Source organism: Macrobrachium rosenbergii, chromosome 51 (genome assembly GCF_040412425.1).
Source record: "Macrobrachium rosenbergii isolate ZJJX-2024 chromosome 51, ASM4041242v1, whole genome shotgun sequence".
Classification (NCBI taxonomy): Eukaryota; Metazoa; Arthropoda; class Malacostraca; order Decapoda; family Palaemonidae; genus Macrobrachium; species Macrobrachium rosenbergii.
The window spans coordinates 72592024-72616486 of record NC_089791.1 but is presented as its reverse complement, the minus strand read 5'-3'; the positions used below and the strand labels follow the sequence as shown (position 1 = coordinate 72616486).

At 36.9% G+C, this 24463-nt stretch overlaps 1 protein-coding gene across 1 annotated transcript in view; it reads right to left on the bottom strand.

Annotated features, from left to right (window-relative positions):
- LOC136833487 (uncharacterized) overlaps positions 1–24463 on the bottom strand; it is a 269844-nt gene that overhangs the window by 59923 nt on the left and 185458 nt on the right. Inside the window, exon 2 of the mRNA XM_067095701.1 lies at positions 4160–4254. Coding sequence (XP_066951802.1) covers positions 4160–4254 — 95 coding nt within the window. The remainder of the gene's footprint in view (positions 1–4159; positions 4255–24463) is intronic.

The following is a 24463-nucleotide window of genomic DNA, read 5'->3' as shown; positions in this document are numbered from 1 at the left end:
CTTGGTCAACATACAAAAAGGCAAAGTAACAAGGACTGAAGGGACAAAGCTTCCAGACGGGAATGGCATCAAACACATAGATGAGACAGGATACAAATACCTGGGAATAATGGAAGGAGAGGATATAAAACACCAAGAGATGAAGGACACGATCATGAAAGAATATATGCAGAGACTTAAGGCACTACTGTACTCAAGTCAAAACTCAATGGCGGAAACATGACGAAAGCCATATACACATGGGCAGTGCCAGTAATTAGATACAGTGCGGGAGTAGTGGAGTGGACGAAGGCTGAACTTTACAGCATAGACCAGAAAACCAGAAAACACATGACAATACACAAAGCACTACACCCAAGAGCAAATACAGACAGACTATACATAACACGAAAGGAAGCAGGGAGAGGGCTACTAAGCATAGAGGACTGCGTCAACATCGAGAGCAGAGCACTGGGGCAATATCTGAAAACCTGTGAAGATGAGTGGCTAAGGAATGCATGGGAAGAAGGACTGATAAAAGTAGACGAAGACCCAGAAATATACTGAGACAGGAGAATGAAAAACAGAACAGAGGAATTGCACAACAAACCAATGCATGGACAGTACATGAGACAGACAAAAGAACTGGCCAGTGATGAAACATGGCAATGGCTACAGATAGGAGAACACAAGAAGGAAACAGAAGGAATGCTAACAGCGGCACAAGATCAGGCCCTAAGAACCAGATATGTCCAAAGAACAATAGATGGAAATAACATCTCACCCATATACAGGAAGTGCAATAGGAAAGACGAGACCATAAACCACATAGCACAGAACCAGTACAAAAAGAGGCTTGATTTAGTAGCAAAAGCCTTCCACTGGAGTCTGTGCAAGAAACACCAGCTAGCTTGCAGTAATAAGTGGTACGAACACCAACCTGAGTGGTGATGGAAAATGATCAAGCAAAAATCATCTGGGACTATGGTATCAGAACAGATATAGTGATATGTGCCAATAGACAAGACGTGACATTGATTGACAAAATCAAGAAGAAAGTATCACTAATCGATGTCGCAATACCATCGGACTCCAGAGTTGATGAGAAAGAAAGAGAAAAATTGATAAGTATCAAGACCTGAAAATCGAAATAAGAAGGACATGGAATATGCCAGTGAAAATTGTATCCATAATCATGGGAACACTAGGCATGATCCCAAGATCCCTGAAAAGGAATCTGGAAAAACTAGATACCGAAGTAGCTCCAGGACTCATGCAGAAAAGTGTGCTACTAAAAACAGCGCACATAGTGAGAAAAGTGATGGACTCCTAAGGAGGCAGGATACAACCTGGAACCCCACACTATAAACACCACCCAGTCGAATAGGATGACTGTGATAGATCAAAAGAAAAAAAAAATAATAATAATGACTGTCTTGACTTCGACCTTGGTACCGCAAGAAGTGCCAACGTCTTGGGATAATTTATATACTCTATTATCCCAAGGAGCCTTCGTGCTAACTGGTCTTTAGAGGTAGAAATAGCACTCCCATTGAGGCCAAGGAGCCTTGGTCTTCAGAGTTAGCTATTGAGGCTGGGGTCTCTACCATATCTACAGGATGCCAGTGATTAAAGCCGTCACATTTCCACCATTTAGTATAAGCTTACACTTGGCTTGGGCCATACGTTTCACAATTCCATACCCTACAGCAGTGGTTCCCAACCTTTTTCCTGTCATTTCCCCTGCACCCAGTGCAACCCTCCAGATTTCCCCTTCATGTGTATTAAAAGAGTAGTTAAAACACACTGTGACGACTTACTAATTTATTTTTCCATTATAGACAAATATACTGATAAACAAATAGTTAGATAGAGAGCCGTTAGTTACCCGCATAGCCATAGAGAGCGGCTAGGAGCAAAATAAAAGGACTTTTGTTTATTATTCTACTTCAAAATTGAATTAGTGAGAAGGTTAGTAGGTAGTGTAATTATTTCCCCCTTTTCAAATTTCAGGGGAAATTTCCCCCAGGTTGGGAACCACTGCCCTACAGTTTTGCTGCAAAAACATAGAAGAAGATTAATGCACTTGATTTTGGGGTTCAGGTAAAATTTTAATGGCGTAATATGTGAAAAGGGTCCTTGAGTTGCAGCTGATGAACTTTACACCTGGTGATGACGCTGCAGAATTCTAAAGGAAAAGACGTTAGTTCTCTCTTTACCAGTTAAGTACCGATGTGACAATGACTATTTATCGGGAGTATTAAAAGAAAATGGGAGTATATTAGTACTTGTGAAAGAAAACGCAAAAGCTATTTCACTCCAGTCCTCGTGATAGAAAACGGGTGTGATGCTAATCATTGAGGCGTGGCGGCTGATGAGTGGTCAAAAGATGTACTCTCTTTGCTAAGTGATCTTGTTATGTAAATGGTTATTGTTACTACATCCCTAGGCTAATGAGGAAGGAGAAAACGTATCGCATAAAAACAGTGGACTAACATGGTGAGGAATTTTTTTCACAGTTTTTTAGTTAATAAAAGGAAAATGATGGTAGGTAGTGTTCGTTATTCAAGGATTCTTTGATATAAAGGACTTTTAAAGAGGTTATGTGTTAGTGTGATATTCTTCGATAATTAGACTTCTACATTCTTTCTACCTTAACGTTCTTCGTGAGTGGGAGTAATAAAAACGCACCATCGATTTATGCTAACTCCAGTCTACAGTGTCTAGCCAGCTCTGGCCGAGTTTGTTTATATTCTGTGATGCGACGATCTAACATCTCGTTCGCTGATGCCAGGCGGTAAATTTAAAATCAAACAAATTATTTAAGTGATAAAACTGAGAATCATATGTTCAGACTAATATCTTAACAAGGACCACACTAGGTTAAAGTAGGAGTTACCAGGAAACAAAGTGGTAAATCAGTCTAATAGCTCAACAAGACACGACCCACATATCTACGAAAGAAAATCATCCTCAGTGAGATCACATATTTACAAGATTTTATTCGGATCCTTGTCGCATCCTTCGCAGCCCATGCGACAAGAAGAGGACAGCCACTCACAAACTGACATCGTGATTATTTACATTTAAACATTTGATATCTTTCTTAGATTGTTGAACTGGTCTTATCCATTCATCGTAATTACAAACAAATTCATGCAACAAAATCACAAACTGAAACTTTCCATTAGCGCAATCAGAGTACAGCAATGAGCCATGCACGTAAGAGGAAGAGAGTAGGCAGGCATTACTAGAACCGATTTCAATCATTCCATACTACCTCAGGAGAGAGAGAGAGAGAGAGAGAGAGAGAGAGAGAGAGAGAGAGAGAGAGAGAGAGAGATAATATTTTCAAAATATTTTGCAACTGTTAGTCTCAGAATTTACTAAAAGACAAGAGGACGGTATACATGGCGACCATTCTTGGGCAAAACACTCCAAAATATGAAATGGAATGAAATGTAAATCTTTCTCTAAGCAAAACCAAAACAGGACGTCCTCTGGACAAATTCTTAGCCTTTAATCTACCTAACTAAGAAATCAACAATATTATGTCTCAGTTACGTAAAGCCTACACCTCCTCGATATGCAATCTATGAAACTGAGATCTCCAAGTTTTTGATTTTCATTGTTTCTGAATTTATTTCAGCGAGAGTCATTCAAGCTAACTAGCTGCTCACAGCAATACCCTTACGTTTTCATAACAAGTTCACAAGTACTTTTGACTGTAGACATCTTTCGTTGTAGATCTCATAGATTTACGGTTCATCCTAAGCAAAAGAACATTCCAAGAATTACTGATTGATAAATGAAAACTATTTATATTTCTAGGTGGAGAATCATTGATTGTAGGACACATTCAGAATCAGCAATAGACTAGAGAATATTTTCAGAATAAATTAACTATAGTCACAGTTATGATACAGTTAATTTCAGAACTGACTCGTGGGATAAGTGAATTCGTGGCATTATCTGCCGGAAAATTAAACAAGGAGTTCTAAGCTCAGAGAGAGAGAGAGAGAGAGAGAGAGAGAGAGAGAGAGAGAGAGAGAGAGAGAGAGAGAGAGAGAGAGAGAGAGAGAGAGAGACTTGCCTCTTCGCCAACAAAAGTATCTACAAGTTACTGAGGAGGAAGAGGGTAAGTATGATAGTGATAATAATAATGACAATAACCACTTACAAATTTCCTATAGTGGTTAATTTCTTGGCTGTGATCTGACATCTCACTCTGAGATCCACCAATGGCAGGAAGTCTGGAACCCGAGTTGTCAAGACCTGGAAGACAAAGAAATAAGTTGGTCAGTTTCCTTTGATCTCATTCCACATGATGTATCAAAATTTACACGTAACCGAAGTTATCTACGCTTCGTCGACCCTAATTTTTAACCAACATCCAGTAACATGATTTCTCAACTTCGTTATTCGCTACGGATGCTTAACTATACGGGATATGAACTCCATTTTATTCATAGTCAAGTTCTTTGGCATTACAGACTATAGAGAGCTACTTAGAGTTCTTTTAATTCTGTTGATTTCCAACACTGGGAACAACCAAGTCTTGGTCTTTATCAGAGTCCACATTTGTCTCATAAAATGCTTACACATATCTCTCAGTAATCGACTTACCAACACAAACATTCCTGGTATCATCCTTTTTCTTATTTGACTCATCCTAATGTTAAAATTACTTTTAACTTTTAAATGAGTTTGCAGGGCAAGTTTTTCCTTCCAAATCTTGAATATAACATCAAACTTAACTTGGAATCGAAACACGTCGAAAATGTTTCTCCAAACTCCTCCCACCGTTGTATGCATAGAAAAATTTTATTTGCCTACAGTATCATTATATTCAACCACCAATGAAGCTCCCCTAAAAAGATATGATTCAAATGATATATAGTGCATTTTTCTGCGTCAGTTTACTAAAACCTACACTGTCATTTAAAAGGATCAGATGCTGCTCACTTGCTTGAGAAACGAAATAGGTTTCACTTGGTCCCCCTCCAAAAAAGCATGTCAGTTTACCACATCTACTTTCCTTAATTTTTTTTCCTCTCACCCACCTTATCAACTGGCTCTATTCTATCCCATCCAACTTTAAACTTCAAATAAAATTTCATTATACAAAAAGTATCGATCTTACAATCATGTACTCATTTACATGGATACACACATAAGTGCTCAGCTCCAAATTATGCCTATGAAAGGTCATCACACCTATAGGCCGCTTTTGGACTGAGGCTAGTGCTGGCAAAAGTCCGGCTTCGCCTGACCCAGTTAACTAAGCACCTCTTCAGATAGCAGTCGAAGGAAAATTATGCTGACAATCTTACCGAGGGTAGAACGGCAACACTGCTCAGCCACAACTGGCTAATGAACACTCTAGATTTGATCTGGTCCAGGAATATTTGTTCCCTGCAGAGATGAGTGCACACCACCAGCCGAAAGCTGAATCGACCTGTCATTACAGATAATCACATCAAATCACATGTTACAACACGTAAATATGCTTTTGTTGGACAAGATGACTCAAATGCAATTTGCCGATGGCCAATGAACATGGAGAGAAAGCACATTTTCACTTTTTTATTATGCTTTAGGCAAATAAAAAACCATGTAGAACAATAAACTGATAAATTAATCAATCAGACACTCGCATTGCGAATATCTTGGCCAAAATGGCTGCATTCCACTTTTGAAATAAGGTTAAGTAGTCATTAAAACTAATGGACGAATCTTCACATACGGTGATCTTCGTTCCCTAAAGTTCATAGGAATCTAGCTTCAAATCCGGTTCACTGCCACCATGATAAAAAACTTCAAGTTTTTCATCCCCTTTGTGGCTTTATCAGTGAATTTCAGTGAATCAATCAATGAATGCCCTGAGAAATTTAACTATCAAATTTTGTTGTAATAAAACCGCTGTGCAAATTATATATATACACACACACACACACACACACACACACATATATATATATATATATATATATATATATATATATATATATATATATATATATATATATATATATATATATATATATATATATACATATATACATATATGTATATATATATATATATATATATATATATATATATATATATATATATATATATATATATATATATATATATATATATATATATATATATATATATATATATATATATATATATATATATATATATATATATATACTATATATATATATATATATATATATATATATATATATATATATATATATATATATATATATATATATATATATATTCTTAAGGGCACTGGGCTTAACCTAGTGACGGAATTCACGTGGGATGGCCGACCAGTGTCATGGGAGTGCAATGGCCTCCAATCCAGCATTCCTCTCTCTCTCAATAGCTCCTCCTTTTCTTTTACCGACTCTCTTTGCTGCCACATCTCTGTGCTTTTAGGCTTATGGGTGCAGCCGTCGCCATCTTGTGAAAATTGCCCTGAGGCGACCCCCACCTAGTCCAGAGAAGCATGGCCCAGGGAGACTGGTCATTCTGCTACTAGGAGCCGTTTCGAGAGGGAGCATACTCCCGCTCTGCCTCACAGAGGCTGCCATTTGCCTCGTGCCACGTGACACCAATTCTGGGACCCCAATTCATAAAAGAGTGATCATTTTGGATATCCAAGGTAAGTACATGGGAATTCGGCGGCCCATTTCCCTTTGACTATTATAGCCTATTTTCCTTACTTTTTATCAAGAAACCTTCCCAAATTCCCCCGTGGTCTCCCACGTGCATCTCTCTCTTCTTTTGTCACTATATATCCCACCTTGGACCCCACACCTTTTTTGATGCCAAAGCCTCCCACCATTGGCATGTTTAGTTAATTTCAGCTGAGGGAAAGTGATACCAAGGTGTCTTTCGACTGGCTGTGCTGTGATATTGCCGTGAGCTAGGACAGACCCATGATAATTGTTAGTGCTTTAATGCATGCTATTCCTTTAGTTAATTCGTCACCTCTCTCTTTCAGAGGGATGTTTTTATCAAGTGTGACGTAAGCCCATCTCAGCTCGTACACAGTCACCCGTCTGCGCTCCACGTGTGATAAGACAAGGGATTTTTACCTCTCTACGGCACCGCCGAATATTTATGATTTCGTTTCATATATTGTATTAACACATGTGCCAACTGTATAACTCTTTTGTGAACTATTGTTGTCATTTATTAAGTAAATGTAGTTAATCGTTTTATAGTAACTTGATAAAGGGAAAATCAAGGTTACTATTCCCTGTCTTTTCATTCTTCTCAATTTTTGTATTACTGTCAACCATTCTATAGCATTCCGTTGCCAAGGCCATGGCTGGAACCTCTCTGCCTCACCTTTACTCTCCGGGTTAGTTGTAAAGAGAAGACGTTACGTGGTTGATTCACAGTTCGGTCATTTTTCTTTTAGAACATTTACTCATAGAGTTTGTCCCGCAATCACTTTGAGCAACTTTCAGTAAACCAAACCTTGTAAAAAAGCCAACCAGACCTTTAAAAATTGTCTCTGCCCGAATACTATGTAGTGGAAGAGCCTCCGGGAAGTGTGAAATTCTATCAGTAATAGATAAAATATATTCATTACCAATGCGCGTCCGCGGTAAAGGACCAACTATATCAGTAACCAAGCGGGTAAATAAAAACTATAAACTTATATAGCAAACCCTTATAAGGGAAGCCAAAAAAAAAAAAAACCCTAAACCAGTTTCTTGAGACCTGTGTAAAAGAAAGCAAATTTCACTTTACGTTAAAAATCGTGAAATAATTTGAGCAGTTATTAATATATATATATATATATATATATATATATATATATATATATATATATATATATATATATATATATATATATATATATATATATATATATATATATATGTGTTTCTTTTACACAGCTCTATATATATATATATATATATCTCTATCTCTCTCTCTCTCTCTCTCTCTCTCTCTCTCTCTCTCTCTCTCTCTCTCTCTCTCTCTATATATATATATATATATATATATATATATATATATATATATATATATATATATATATATATAAATATATATATATATATATATATATATATATATATATATATATATATATACATATATATATATATATATATATATATATATATATATATATATATATATATATATATATATTGCTCTTTTTACACAGGTCTCAAGAAACTGGTTTAGTGCTCTTTTTTTTGGCTTCTCTTATAAGGGTTTATTATATTAGTTTATAGTTTTTATTTACCCGCACGGTTACTGATGTAGTTGGTCCTTTACCGCAGACGCACGTTGGTACTGAATATGTTTTATCTATTACTGATAGAATTTCACGCTTCCTGGAGGCTCTTCCACTACATAGTATTCGGGCAGAGACAATTTTTGAAGGTCTGGTTGGCTTTTTCACAAGGTTTGGTTTACCGAAAGTTGCTCAAAGTGATTGCGGGACAAACTCCATGAGCAAATCTTCTAAAAGGAAAATGACCGAACTGGGAATCAACCACGTAACGTCTTCTCTTTACAACCAACCCGGAGTAAAGGCAAGGCAGAGAGGATCCATCAGGCTCTCTTAAAGGCGGTGCTGAAGAAATTTTGTTTTGAAATGGGTAATGACTGGGATAAGGAGCTGCCTTTCGTGCTATTTGCAATCTGTTCTATCCGTAATGAGTCTGTAGGATTCTCTCCTTTTCAATTAATTTTTGAGTGTTGTGTAAGAGGACCTCTGGATGTGGTAAGAGAACATTGGGAAGGTGATACTCCTGATGTTAATATTTTAGACTTTATTTTTGATTTACAGGAAAAATGACAAAGATCAAGGTCTTTTGCTCAGGAGCACCTCGCAGAAGCTCAGTCTATTACAAAGAGCAAGCATGATGTGGGCACTTGTAAAAGGCAATTTAATATCGGTGACAATGTTGGTTTTGCTTCCCATGCCTGGAAATCCACTGAAAGCACAATTTTCAGGTCCGTGGAAGGTGTTAAGAAAAGATTAATGATGTTAATTACTTAACTGAGACTCCAGAAAAGAGATGGAAAACCAGGATTTGTTAAGTTATTATGATTAAACCATTTATTAGTAGAGACGAGAATATGGATGTAGTTGTAGTTAATGTTTTAGATGTAGTTAAACGTCGTAGTTGTAGAGAATAAGCCCTGTTTAGGTGACAAGCAATCTGTAAGTCCTAATGGGTTAAGTAATAATTCAGACATTTTTAATCATCTAGACATTAAGTTTCAGCATTTGGATGCCGATAAGGCTTCATCTTTAATTAAACTTATTAAGATCTCTTTTAGGACGGACCAGGTAGGAAAAGTGTCCTAGAACATGACGTTGGTGTTGGGGAGGCGCAGCCTATCAAACACTGCCCGTATAGGCTGGATTCCCTCAAAAGAGAGATAGTCAAAGGAGAGGTGAAGTACATGCTTGACCATGACCTCATTGAGCCAAGCTGTAGCCATTGGAGCTCACCTGTGGTTTTGGTCAAGAAAGAAGGTGGTCAACATAGGCTCTGCTTTAACTATTGTAAAGTCAACGCTGTTACCAAAAAAAACTGATCCCTTTCCCTTGCCTCATATGGAAGATTGCATTGACCGAGTTGGAGCGGCCCACTATTTAAGTAAATTTGAATTACTAAAAGGTTACTGGCTGGCCGGTCTTTCACCCTTTGTTACTGGTGGCGGGTTATATGAATGTAAGGTTATGCCTTTGATCATGAAGAATGCTGCCGCCACTTTTTAAAGGCTGATGAATTTTATAACTTGGAACTTGGAAGTGTTTAGTGTATATAGATGATCTGGTAGTTTATAGTGATGGCTGGGAAACGCATGTTAAAAGAATCAAGGTATTATCTGAGGTACTGAGGAAGGCTGGTTTGGTTGTTAATTTATGTAAGAGTGATTTTGCTCAGACATGAGACTGGCTTTGGTAAAATCGCTCCTTAATGTGCTAATGTTGAAGCGATTTCAGCCTTTCCAGCACCTCAGAAAAAGAGCCATATTAGAAGTTTTATAGTTATGGTGGGTTACTGCTGAAGGTTTATTAAAAAAAATTTCTGATCTCACTGGTCCTTTAACTTAATTGTTAAAGAAAAATATCTAATTTTTGTGTAACAGCGAGTGTCAGAGTTCCTTTGACAAACTGAAGTCAGCCTTGGTAAGTTTTCTTATATTACGCTCACCAGATTTTTCCCTCCCTTTTTGTTTGATTACTGATGCCAGTGACATACAGTAGGTTTAGGTGCCATCATTCTACACGAGGATCAAGACGAAACGTTGCATCCTGTCGCCTACTTCTCTTAAGGAGCTTTTCCAGCTGAGAGACAATATTCTACAATTGAAAAAGAGGCCCTATTTTTAATCAAGGCTGTTCTACACTTCAAAATTTGTTTTCAGCTTCTGTAAACCCAATAAAGGTCTACAGTGACTGACCACAACCCTCTACTAAGGGATTTAGAGCCGATGAAACACGGTTTTTCGGCAACAACTTTTTACCAAAGCATCGGATAAAGGTGAAAGTTGTCAAGTGTACATTTTATAACCCTACCTAATTTTTGCAAGCATTATTTAGTACTTAAGTTCCATAGTCTTAAAATTTATAGAGTAAAATGAAGTCGCCGATGCCGGAACCGAGAAAACCACAGACAAGGATCCTAAAACAATTCGTTACGTAAACGTAATATTATTTCGTGAGGCTCCACCCATCCACCAGGTAGGCGATGAATGGATAGGCTTACAGTCTAGGCTTCAACGAATTTGATAATGGCCAGCAGGATATGGAATTGTCCCTGTGGTTGCAAGACTGCATTTGTGCTACAGCTTGTCACAGTATAGGTAATTATTTCTATAGCGGGTAATAGTTACTTGGCCACCCCAGAAGTGTGGGCAGCTGTTGTTAGACAACCCCGACCTCTTCCTCGAGAGTGACGATGAAGACATATTGTAAATAAATTATGTATAGTGTTAGACGTTTTATTTGTATATCTAAAACATATATATATTAAAACACAGTGATTATAACAATATGCTCCTCATTCAAACTGATTCTAATATGTTTTCCTTTCCATGCATATCAATATAAATCGTGTCACACTTGATTGATATTAAGTAGGTAAATGATAGCTGGCTCTCAAAATCTTGACTCCTACCATTACCTTTTATTTGCAGCGAGTAGGCTATACGAACTCTGTTTAAGATGCTGTATGATATAAATAAATAAAAAAAAACAAAGAAAAATACCAATGGGTTACATTAACTGAAATAAAACAATGGCATTGACCTTTACACCTCTAACAATTGAGGGAAATGAAGTATCATTGCTTTTCATTTGAATTCTATTTCTAGTGACCGCTTCTGACTTGCTGCAAATAGAAGGCTATAGTGTCGAAACCCGAGGTAAAACAAAACGGATGGTCTTTTTGTATTCCCTCCCTATATAGATGCAGATCTAACAAACGAACTATAGACTGGTTCATTATGTGGTTGAACTACATACATTGAATTATTTGTAAAGTAGAAACAATACGAATATCAAGAAAATGGAAGAATTCCAAGCTAACAATTTAGTCCTCAACAACTGCTGTGGAAGTTGCGATGAAACCTCCACATAATAATAATAATAATAATAATAATAATAATAATAATAATAATAATAATAATAATAATAATAATAATAATAATAATAATAATAATAATGTTGTTGAGAATGCTCGCCATCATTGATGTCGCTGAAACCTAGGATGGGTACTAATATTAATTAGTGAATTTGTCATCAGCAAGTGGGCAGAGCCACAGTGAAGAGACGTTTTCCTCATGTGGGTGGAGCCTCATGACGTCATAGGTTAACGTCACTATTGTGTTCAAAACCCTTACCTGCAATTTTATGGCTCTGGCATAGGAAACACACTTTTACTCTGATAAGTACCAGAACTATTGAACTTGGGTACTAAATAATACTTGCAAAAATTAGGTAGGGTTATAAAATATACACTTGCCAACTTTCACCTTTATCCGATGCTTTGATAAAAAGGTATTGCCGAAAAACCGTGTTTCATCGGCTCTGAATCCCTTGGTAGTGTTTATTAATAAATTTAAGAAAAAAAAATCAGCGCATCTTACACTGGAGTTTAATATTACAAGAACTGAAGCTGTGTGTTCAGCACAGAGCTGGAAGTACAAATGTAATGTAGTCCCTGACGTCCTTTGCAGGTCGTTTAATGAAGGTTAAGCGGCTGTCTTGAGAACTCCGTGAATGACTTCTTTTCTTCAGGGTTTACTAAATGTGTTACTTTGTATTATGGAAACACTTATTACTTTTGAGAATTCTCTGATGGAATTTGTTTTCTAGATTTAAGGATTTATTTTGAATTAACACTTAACTTTGATCTAATTTCTGATCTTGCTCATTTTTATTCGTTATTGCTTAAAGCATGATTTAAAATTTTTGGCTTTTCTTTATCCGTAAATATATTTGCATTCAGTTAATTTTTTTTCTTTAAGTTTTTATTCAACAAATTATTTACAAAAGATTACAACCAATCTCGAACTACACACATTACAATATTACACAAATTCTTTGTGAAAACCCTAAACGTTTTATCTTTTAAAATGGTTTTGACATCTCTTTGGTTGCGTATAATGGAAGCTTTTATTTTATTTATAATCTAACGTTCAGGCACGTTATTTTCTTTAAATAACGATATATTTACAATATAGCTTGACAAAATTAAAGTTGCTGTGTTCCTTTGTTTCTTCGATGCTTCTGGGAAACCAAAATACATAATTCTAATGAAATTACAATTCAGAAAATTGCAAAAATGCTTCAAAACTCCCTTCAACCAGACAATTATGTTTGCAATTTTCTTGCAGAAATATACCATGTGAATATTTGATTCCTCAGCATCACAAAACTGGCAATGAGAGTCTTGAGTTATTTTCATTTCTCTTAATCTTTTCTTACTGGGCAAGATTTCGAGATTATATTTATATATATTATTTCCCTATCAGCAGCAGAAAGAAATATCATATTGATGTTTTCCCAAATCAAAGGCCAGTTATAAAGGGGTTTGTACTCTCAACATTTGGCTGAACTTCTGACAATATGCTCACATATATAGATTTCGATTTAAGAAAAGGAAAATTCTGGACTGTTTTACATTTTCTATTACTAAGACCTCAGAATACATAGGTGCCATTATACATGAATTGTCTCTTTGTCTTAAATCTTCAATAAACAAGCCTTTCATATGTGAATTATTATAATATTTTAACATAAAATTGTATTCCTCATCAAAGTGTAACTTAAGAAAGAGACAGATAGAATACTTTGTGTTTTCCATAAAAGACTTACCAATTCTATCCCTCCTTCAATCTTTGACTTTGTTAAAGTGTCACTTTGATAAATTCACATTTTTTCTCCCAAATGTAAACGAAAACTTTTTTACTTATTAGCTTTGCATATCTGACAGGCAAAGGGTTATTATGGGAAATATACCATGTCTTTGAAAAAAATCAAGGTCTTGACAATAATAGCTTTTTGATGTAACGTAAGTCTTCTGTTGTGAAAGCTCGCCAAAGTATTCTTAATTTTACATAATATATTAGTCCACGATAATTATTTCATAATTATCAGAAAATAAAATTCCCAGAGTTGTAAAACAACCTGTATATCCTCGAAGCATTGGTAAAGGCCAAACAGACCTATCACTCCATGGGCCTAATCCAAATATTTTCGCCTTAGTTTCATTTGGCATACAACCTGTGGCTGCTTCAAATTTGGATACTAACGTGCTAATCTCCAAAATTCCCTTATCACTCCCAACGAAAATATTTGAATCATCGGCAAACCCAAGAACTTTAAGGTTGCTATCATCTGGTAAGGGCAGTGTTCATTACAACTATTTCTTTTTGTAGCAAGGTACACAGGTTTCTGGAAAACAGCATAAAGTAGCATAGAAAGAGGGCAGCCTTGTCGGACTCCCCTCTGCGCACTAAAATATCTACCAATGTAACCATTGACAGTGCAGCATCTTCCAATATTCTTGTATAATATCTTAATACAGGAAATCAGCTCATCACAAAAACCTAGTCTTTCAAAAATCTGAGGTACAAAGTTAATATCAACTCGGTTAAATGCTTTCGACCAATCGAGATTTAAAATAGCACCTTGAACTCTTTTCTCATCACAACAATACACAATATCTCTAATTAAAGTATTACATGTATTTGTGGATCTTCCGGGCACATAAAACTGTTCAGGACTGATAAGGTTGAGAATAACTGTTGGCATTCTTTTCGCAACTATCTTAGCCAGTATCTTATAGTCACAGCACAACAATAATGAAACTGGTCTGCAATCAGCCAAAGCACTCCCATCAGCACCTTTCGATATGAGAGTGACCAGTGCAGTACCCTGACTCCTGGAGAGAGTTTTCATTGCCATAATATTTTCAAGCAACAATTTTAGTTCATGTTTAATATCTTCCCAAAATACGTTATAAAATTCTACTGGGATTCCGCCTATACCAAGGCATTTATTGTTAGCAATGGAACGAATAACATCACGTATCTCTCTGAAAGATATATTTTTATGGAATATATCATTACCAGAATCCGTCAATCTTTTTCTACAAACTGGATAAAAAAGTTTTGCATAAGTACATCACAAATGTTTTCCCAGTAAAGTTTTTGGTAATACCTAAACGCATAATGTTCAATGGCCTGGCTATTTGTAAAAACAGTACCTTCATCAAGATTCGGAATTATGTTTCGTTCTACGACTACTTCTGTCATGACCTTTTTACTATTTACTGCTCTTTGCTGCAGTCCTGTTTTGAATTCTCGATCGTATTTTGACCCCTTCTAATATCTGAGATTTTAAAATGTTTGTTCTGTCTTTGAGAATACTAATGTGTGTGTAATCTGCATTTCCTGACACATTAAGTTTCATATATTTTCTCCTTAGTTTTGCTTCGAAATAATTGATGAATCCATTCTTCTGCCTGCTAATCCTTTTACCTTCTCAAGCAAAGAACTGTTTTATTTCTGGTTTCACCAAATCATTCCACCAATTACTGATATGATAGAAATTCCTTTTACGTGTTTTCAAAAAGGTCCAAAAACTCCTAAACTTTTCGTTAATTTCCTCGTCTTTTAATAAACTAGTATTAAGCTTCCAAAATGAATCCCAATACCAATGTTTGGATTAACCTTAACTTTGCAAATGACAGCAGAATGATCAGAAAATTACACAGGTAGCATTTCACTTGAAATTACATCGTCTTTGAGCGTCTGACAGTACAATCTATTAATGCGCGAACCATAGTTTGTGCGAATGTAAGTACTCTGGGGTTCCCTGTTGCGCAAAAACCATACATCATTAAATCTAAGGGTCCTAAATAATCTGAGAAGTGATTTTAACACGTTTGATTCATTATTATTAGAATTGTCTCTAGGACTCAAACACATTTCCAATCACCGTAAGTAGCAGGGCAATTCCTTGTCAAAAAGCTCTTCCCGTTCCTTTTTATGATCACGACCTGAGGGAGCATAAACGTTAACAATGCAAATCTTACCACCATTCACCTCACCATCTTTCAACATGCGTTATTAAAAAACCTAAAGTCTTCTTGATAAGAATACAGGTTCCACCCTTAAGACAAATAGCTGGATTGAAAATGGTATTTTACCTTTCTGACAAAAACTCTAAATCTTTAATATCCTTAATTGTGTTCTTGAACTAAAAGAATGTCTGTTTTGTTGAAGGTGTTACATGAATGTAACATCTCTTGTTTCAGTCAGTCATTAATAGCCTACCGTTAATATTAAGGGTGGATATCCTAATGAATGTTATATAGTCATTATGAGATTTTCTTCTTACAATTTTTTGTTGCATTTTTACATTGCTTTCGCTTTTTGTTTACCTGTGTGTTTTTTACAATGCTTAAATTACAGTCCGACTCATCAGTCACTATGGTTTCATTATCATTATTACATTTTTGACCTGCTCCTATTTCATTTTCTATCGAGCAACAACTTTCTCGTTCTGTCATCGTGTCTTTGGCACCTTTAAAATAATTGGAACTATTAAAGGGAGGTAACAATAAATCACCTGTTGGATTTTGTATATCATCTTGACCTCTGGAGGGGATGATAGTAGAACTCAATAAATCTTGTCTCTTGGGATACGCCGTGTCGGTGTTACTTCTGTCTTCGTCAGTATTATCTTCAAAATGCCTTGCTTCTTCCATGACGTCACAAGATCTCTTATCGTTGTCACTAGGGTAAGCTTCAGCAGGATCACTGTCAGATGAAAAATTAAAGGTCTCTCCGGATACTGTTCCGTAGGTTGCAACAAGAGGTACTGCATCAGTCTCAGTAGTTCGTTGTAAGATGTTGCAGCTTGTATTCAATACGTCTGTCCCACCATTATGTTCTAAGGCCCCATTTACAGGGGCCATACTGGTTTCTTCAGATATATTGAGAGTGGTATCTGTGTCATCTTGCAGGTCAATCAAATGGCAAGTCTCCATCAGCGTTTCAGATTCCACTTGCACGGTTGGTTTAACGATACTGAGTCACTTCCGACATCGACAAGACGATCAATTGTAGAGGTGTTTTGCAGCATAGCTTCACAAGTTCGAACGTCCACTGGGTCCTGGTGGCTTACTGGCATTTCGATTCCTTTATTTTTTTTGGTGGCCAGATAAATGAGGAAAATCTACTTCAATAATGATATTTAGTCTTTGCGTAACTCCAACTTCACATTCATTAGCAAAATGGCTGGTTTGCCCATAGTGTCTACATGTTTTCATCTGTCATTTATAGTATAAGTATATATAAACCTTGGCGCATTCACCATATAAGAAAGAAGGAATATGTCGTTTAATATCCATTGAAACTGTTCTGACACCATTATCAATGCCTTTGTATCTTCCCTGACTTCGAGTGTTCTTCACATAACTCACTATTCCATATCTGGAAAGAATGTAATTCAGCATGAAGTCAGTCATTTCAATAGGCACATTTCGCACTGTGACGTACGACCTATAAGTAGACAAATCTTCAACTTGGATTTTTAGGTCGTCTCACACTGATTTCTTTGTCACTGAACTCTTCACAGATGTCTCCATATTTCTCTCTTGAACTTAATTTAAGCCCTTTGTTGGCCGACTCGGTTGAGCTTCAGACTGTCACTCGATGGGCCGGAGTTCAATTCCCGCGGCCGGCTGATGAAGAGTTAGAGGAATTTATTTCTGGTGATAGAAATTCATTTCTCGCTATAATGTGGTTCGGAATTCCACAATAAGCTGTAGGTCCCGTTGCCAAGTAACCAATTGGTTCTTAGCCACGTAAAATAAGTCTAATCCTTCGGGCCAGCCCTAGGAGAGCTGTTAATCAGCTCAGTGGTCTGGTAAAACTAAAGGTATACTTAATTTGAACTTAATTTAACAATTAGCCTGGTTTTCCCTAATTCTGCAATGCCCTCAATTTCATCATCTTCTATTCGTAACATATCATCAAGAATTAAGGGAATGTCATCTACATAAATAACACCCACTAAGTATCTAATACCTATAGTATTAATGTTATTCTTTTCAACCTTGGCGCATTCATTCTAGATTCACAGAAAACGGAAGAGTCAATGTCTCTGGTTTTCACTGGGCACAAAAGACTGCATCCTCGCCAACTTTACTACCCGCTAAAGTTAGCCATTGAGACGCCTTGAGAGTCGAGCATAGCCCAAGGCATACGATTTTCCCGGCCGGGAAACCGGAGCAAAGGGTCCTGCTTTTTTACACCCAAGTAAATGCTAAGTTTACATTCCTACTTTACTTTGAGGAAGGGCAACACAGTCACTGCATGTTCACACACCTGTGGGTAGGCTACACTCAACAAGCTTTCGGTGACCTAGAAGTCGTATAAAACTCGTGTTTTCTTGACAGAAAGCTAGCCCTCTGCCGAGCGCTTTGTCAACTCTTTCAGTTAATTGACATTTCTTTTGCATTCAGTTGATTTGACCGTCATGTTTTTTTTTTACCTTATTAAAACAATAATGAATAATTATTTTTCCCTGTAGAGGGGAGCTGTAATAACCACTCAAATTATTTCACGATTTTCACTTAACGTAAAGTAAAATTTGCTTTCTTTTACATAAGAGTCAAGAAACTGGTTTAGGACTTTTTTGGCTTCCTTTATAATGGTTTATTATATTAGTGTATAGTTTTTATTTACCAGCTTGTATTTCTCTTTCCATATGGACAAGCGGAGTTTTGGTCATCGGTGTTTGCCCCGTTCGCCTGTTCACCATTGGAGAACTAGACTGTGTTTCGGCTCCACTGAGATGCGATCCGGCCCCCATCCTTACCTAGCTGCACTCTGTAACCTCTGCAGCGCCTGCGGTTGACTACCTTTTCGGGTCGAGGCCCAAGTAATTTGGAGCACGTTCCTGTGTCCCATGTCCTGTGCCAAACATCAGAGGTGGGGTTGATTACCTTTGCCTACCTGTGAGTGCTTTGCTGGATTCTCCTGGAGTCGTCAGGAGGCCTTTTGAGGGAGGAGAAGGGTGAGGATACTCAATTTGACTCTTCGTCCTTTACAATTATTTATTATTCATCATACCCGCCGTTCAGCCGAATCTTCATTGGCTCGTCGCCCCTAACCCCATAGGGCTGTGTAGTTAACTAGCTGCATACAATTTCCAGCTTTTTGCGTATAAATAGCTATATTCCATGGTGAAAGTTTTACTGTATTGTATCAATTATGTTAATTATTATTGTCATTTATTAGTGTTAAGGATATTTTCCTTTCTCGTTCCTTCGACTGTAGGGTGAGTGTTTGTTTTCATCACTGGGTGAATGTTGATTTCTACCTACCACCTGTTCTTTCCCTAGTACTGTTTTATGCAAGTTAGCTAGGAGAATAAAGGCAGTGGGTGATATTTATATGCGCATGTGATTTTCCACTTCCTAGGTCAGTTTCTTTTGGGGACATCCTTTTGTACTGTATATATTAATTTTTGTAAGAAAAAATTCAGTTGTTCTTGGTTTTGTTATCCTCTCTTGAGTGTATATTCTTGCTAGATAGAGCTGCGTGTTTTGTCTGAAATCTTTGTCTACTGCTGGCAACTGATTTGGAGAGATAGATCCTGCTGAAATAAATAATAATTTGTTACGTCTTCGGGGTACAATCCTGAAGTTCATAAAATATACATATGTATATATACAGCATATGTACTGATAAATACATTATGAAATATTAAAAGTAATATGTAACATTAGCTTAATAAAATGGATGTAATTCTCTCTCTAATGCATGAAAAATAAATATTTATCTCATTACGTCTACCAGTTACCTAATGAAAGTAGCCCTTAAACAATCTTCGGTCTATCAAGACTAAATTTGTGAAAGTGATTTTTTTCATCTGACTAATTACAATTCTTGTAATGTGTAGCAGAATCTTCCCTCAAGAGCCACTTCCTGATTTCCCAGTCGAAAGAGACCGAAGGCAAGATAAGATTTACCTAAGGCCCTGTCCACACTAGCGGGCATGCCCGTCAGGCACTTCCAGCTGTTTATATTTTCTCTGGCTCTTGAAGCAGTGTTACCAGACAATCGCATCGTTCTGGCTCCATACTCGGTCAGTCAGTATAGTGGAACGGTTACGGGAACAGTGTTTGCCCGTCGGGCAGTGCCCGCTAGTGTGGACAGGGCCTAACAGGAGGTCCACAGAAATCCACGTGCGGGTCCACAGCATCTAGAGTGGTCGTTTAATTAGGGTAGAGAATTGTGGGACAGACTGATAGAGAGATCACTTTGCAAGTAAGTTTTCTATTTTAAGTGTGGCTAGATGGAGAAACCAGTTTTTTAGTTGTATTAAGTCATTTTCCCTTAGACAAAAGTTGTTTCCAAAAGATATTATCCTCTGCATTACCAAAGGGTGATCAAATTAGTGATATTTTGTACACACATACCTGTTTATATGTGTGTTTGTATGTATGTATTTATAATATATATCAATATATATGTATATATGTATGTATATATATGTATATAACATATATAAATATAATGTATATATATATATATATATATATATACATATATACATACATATATACACACACATATATATATATATATATATATATATATATATATATATATATATATATATATATATATATATATATATATATATATATATATATATATATAAGATATATATTATTCTGCAGATTGTGGTTCTGAACCAAGGTGCAAGTTACCAGAGATAAAAACAATGTACCATCATACCTACAAACTTGGGTTGCAATAACGAAAGCGTCCAAAGAATCAAGACCCCCTTGACTTGGGACCATCTTGACGTGGTAAGGGGGCTCTTGAACCCCAGGAATTTGTTTCCGAGTTTGAGTCTAAGAGTCCCATATATCAATACATATTTATTTGGATTAATTTTTGTGGGCTTTTCCACTTTTGTTAAAATTTATTGACTTGATAAATGGGTTTATATCCGAAGCTAAATAGTGGGAACTGTGGTAGGACCATCAACTGCCCGATAATTTTTGGACCTGAGAGATATCAGATTGATAGCTCAAAGGCAGAACTATTTTACAGGGCTGACCACGGATTCCAGCGGGCTGGTTCTGGAGTTAGGACTCTCGGCATTCTATCTGGTTTGCCCATAACATGATTAGGATGGGGATGATTGTATTCTTGTAATACTCTCAGTCCTACTAAGTGGGTTTGGCTTACACTTGGGCCACTCTAATCATGTTGTGCCATCCCCCGTGGGGTAAGGTAGGGACACGGACATTTGGGGGTTAGTTCTCATTTGTGCCATTGGTAGAAGAATAATTTCCATGAAAGACAAATGATATCTTTTTAAAGTTTTCATGTTTAACTATTTTGTTCCCCCTGAAATCTTTATGATAAGCAAAAAATAACGATTCTAGTACACCTGGGCCTTTTGATGGTACTGTCTCGGCAAAGTTGATGACTGCTGGAACTTCCTCCTCTGACAACCTTTGCTTAGTACCAAATGTTAAGAGTATGCGAGTGCTTCATGTAATGGACATACCAGCCCAGTGCAACTATGAAACTATTTTGACAACTTTCCATCCCTTTGGAACCATACTTGAAATCTGGATGAACTTCCAAGAAGTCAAGTTAAAATGGGAAGCGTGGGTTACTTTTGATAAATATGAAGATGCCATAAAGGCTAGTAGTAATATCAATACTGTGCAAATAAAATAGGCTGCTATAAGAGGAGCTTTGACAGATAAAGTACCTAAAAATTTGGATATATATGTACTGCAAGGGACCGCATGGTGGTCCCAGGGCACACGTGCATGTGAGTCAGCCAACGGACAAAGCATCCCGCTCTCTCTCCCTCCCATGCGTCAACAGCGATCGCTCAAACGAACGCAACTTCTTCCATACAACATTCCTTTATATATCTCTTAACCATTGTTGTCTCAATTCATTTACGATCACCACTACTTGCATTGCCATGGAAGCATTCCGATCATGTACTCATAATGTTCCACCAAATCCTCTGTATCAGACTGTATGTATGTTCCTGTTTGTGAAGACACCAAATGTCTCGCCATTTCACATATATTACGCTACTGCACTGTATTTGTTAATCTATTTCGAATCTCATGCAAATGTCCATATGTGGAATTTCATGGACTTTCCATTGATATATGTTTTATCATTGTACATTTATTATGTCTCTCACAATCGCCATCTGTTTGTCTGTCGACAAGCACAGATGTCCGAAACATAATCTCTATTATGTCTTGTCTGTGTGTAGAAACTACATTGTGGCTCGCACCAGCCATAACAACCTTGAAGATTCTCTACATATTTTCAGTAAGAAACCAGCAATAAACTAGACAACACCCAGCCAGTATGTCACTCAATACCTTTCTTACAGTACCATCTGAATGGGTTCAAGATACCTGTCAGAAAACACAGGACAATACTCCATCCAGAACTCCCAAACTTTCTATGTGGCTAGTTGCTACAACATATGAGAAAAACTGCTATCATTACAAGTTCTGCAAGTACCTCCAGAAGAAGAGGGAGGAATAAAGAATGGAGATATATCTAGGTTTGGAAAAGGTACAGTGCTCATACATGCTAAATCAAGAACTCAAGCTCAAATGCTATCTGTAATGAATCCTTCTGGGCACGATAGGATTAAAGAAATCAAACCCCACCTGAATTTTAGTTATGGCTGAGGTGTCATTTTTGAAATCCTTGAAATGAGCCCATCAACAGTATGGAAAGTGAAAAAGACATCCATTGACAATATGATATTTTGACCTTTGAAGGCCCAAATGTGCCATCCCATGTCAACTTTGAAAACGAAAGAGTGCAAGTAAGAACCTTCCTCCTGAAACCTATCCAAAGTTTGGTCATTCATCAAGAGTCTGTAAGAACACAAAAGTTTGTATAAATTGCTCCGACATTGACATGGCGCATGTTCTGAAACAACAAAGTGTGGTAACTGTCAGCTCAACCATAAGGCTAATGATAAAAATTGTGAAAAATATAAATAAGAACAGTCAGCAATAAATAAAGCTAATGCTGAACATGTAAGCATTGGAAATGCCAAACAACAATTGGGCCAATCAAAGAGCTATGCAAGAGCTCTAAACCCGCTACCCCTTACTACCACAAGGGGACCAGTGGGGGCACATTCTCCTGCAGTAGGTGTATCAACTCCTGTGGTAGAGGGCCAGGTATCTGGGTCAGATGCTCAGTCACTGAAGGCAAAAGCACATTCCACCAGAGCAGACAAGCTGCCTGTGGTTGGAAGTGAGTTTCCTCCAGATGAAGAGGCTCTTCCATCATCTCTTCCATCTCCTACTTTTAAAGTGGTAAATCTATCACAGAAAAATCTCTGTTGGTCTAATGGAGTCAGAACAATTAACAAACCCCAAGAAAGGAAGGACTCCTTCAGGTTCTCCCCCATTTACTCCAAATAAATTTGCTTCGGTATATAACAGCTATAGATTGCTTAGCTCAAGTGAAGCAAGTACTTCAATGGAACCTAAAAACCAAAGTAAAGGGGTGGCTCAAATTACAATTACAGATATTCGTCATCCTCCTCAAAAAAATAAAACTAGGAGAAATAAAGATCACAAGGGTAGTCATAGAAAACCATCTATTTCCAGGCCACCCAAAGAGGAAAAGAGAAAGGCTTTCAAATCTAATTCATAATGGATGTATTCAACATCCTACAATGGAACTGTAAAGGGTTGCGTTCTCGTGTTGAAAATCTCAAAGTCCTCCTAAGGGAAACTAATCCTGGTGTAATTTGCTTGCAGGAAACTTAGCTAGGTCCAGAGAAGTTCAATCCTGGACTTAATTATGAGATCTTCACCTCTACCCCTCTAGTGGGTGATCAAGCACATGGAGGAGCTGCTATTATTGTGAGCAAATCACTGGAATGCTCGCCTGTGGCCCCCAGTGCAAATTTATATGCTGTTGTTCTTAGGATCGTATTGGACAAGCAGATATCTGTGTTCCATCTACCTGCCTCCTAGATCTAACTTCTCAAACGCTGACATCCAATCACTAATTGATCAACTGCCTCAACCCTTTTTTATTCTTAGTGATTTTAATGCCCATAATCCGGTATGGGGAGGGCATACTTTAGATAATGAAGGTACAATTATGGAAGACGTTATTAACAATAATGATATTGTGCTTTTAAATGATGGTACTATGACTTACCATAATTAATTCTTACTCAGCTATTGATCTGAGTATATGTTCCTCTGCAATAGCTTTAGATTTTATTTGGTCAGTAAATGAATTTTTAAACAGCAGTGATCACTATCCCATTCTTTTAAAGTATGCCAGAAATACCCCTACAGAAATGCCACAGAAATGGAAGCCATTAGAAGTTGGATTTTTTCCCTTTTGTCATGCAGAACGGCTTTCTGTTCGTGTTTGTTAAATGCTTTGTGCTATTTGCTCATCATGTTTGAACATCTTAATGATATTGAACTTTTTTTCTGACATATGATCATAATGCAGTTTGTACCTGGGTAACTCCCACAAATTCAGTATTAGGAATTTCTGTATTCTGACTTGAGTCGTACTACCGCTACTGCTACTACTACTAGTAGTATTAATAATGACAATAGGGACGCGCTCCCGTCACGACAGCCAGTAGTCACTTTAAAAATGGCACCGAGTGGTGAAACAGCTGTCGCGACGGAAAACAATAAATGGAAGCTAGTCTGTATTCTTCACCGAAGATTGGTGCACGAGAATCGGAAAAAACTCCGACGATATGGAGATTCCTGCAAAAAACTTATTGATGTCACTAAAGCAATTGCTTTTAACGAATATATATATATATATATATATATATATATATATATATATATATATATATATATATATATATATATATATATACATACATATATATATATATATA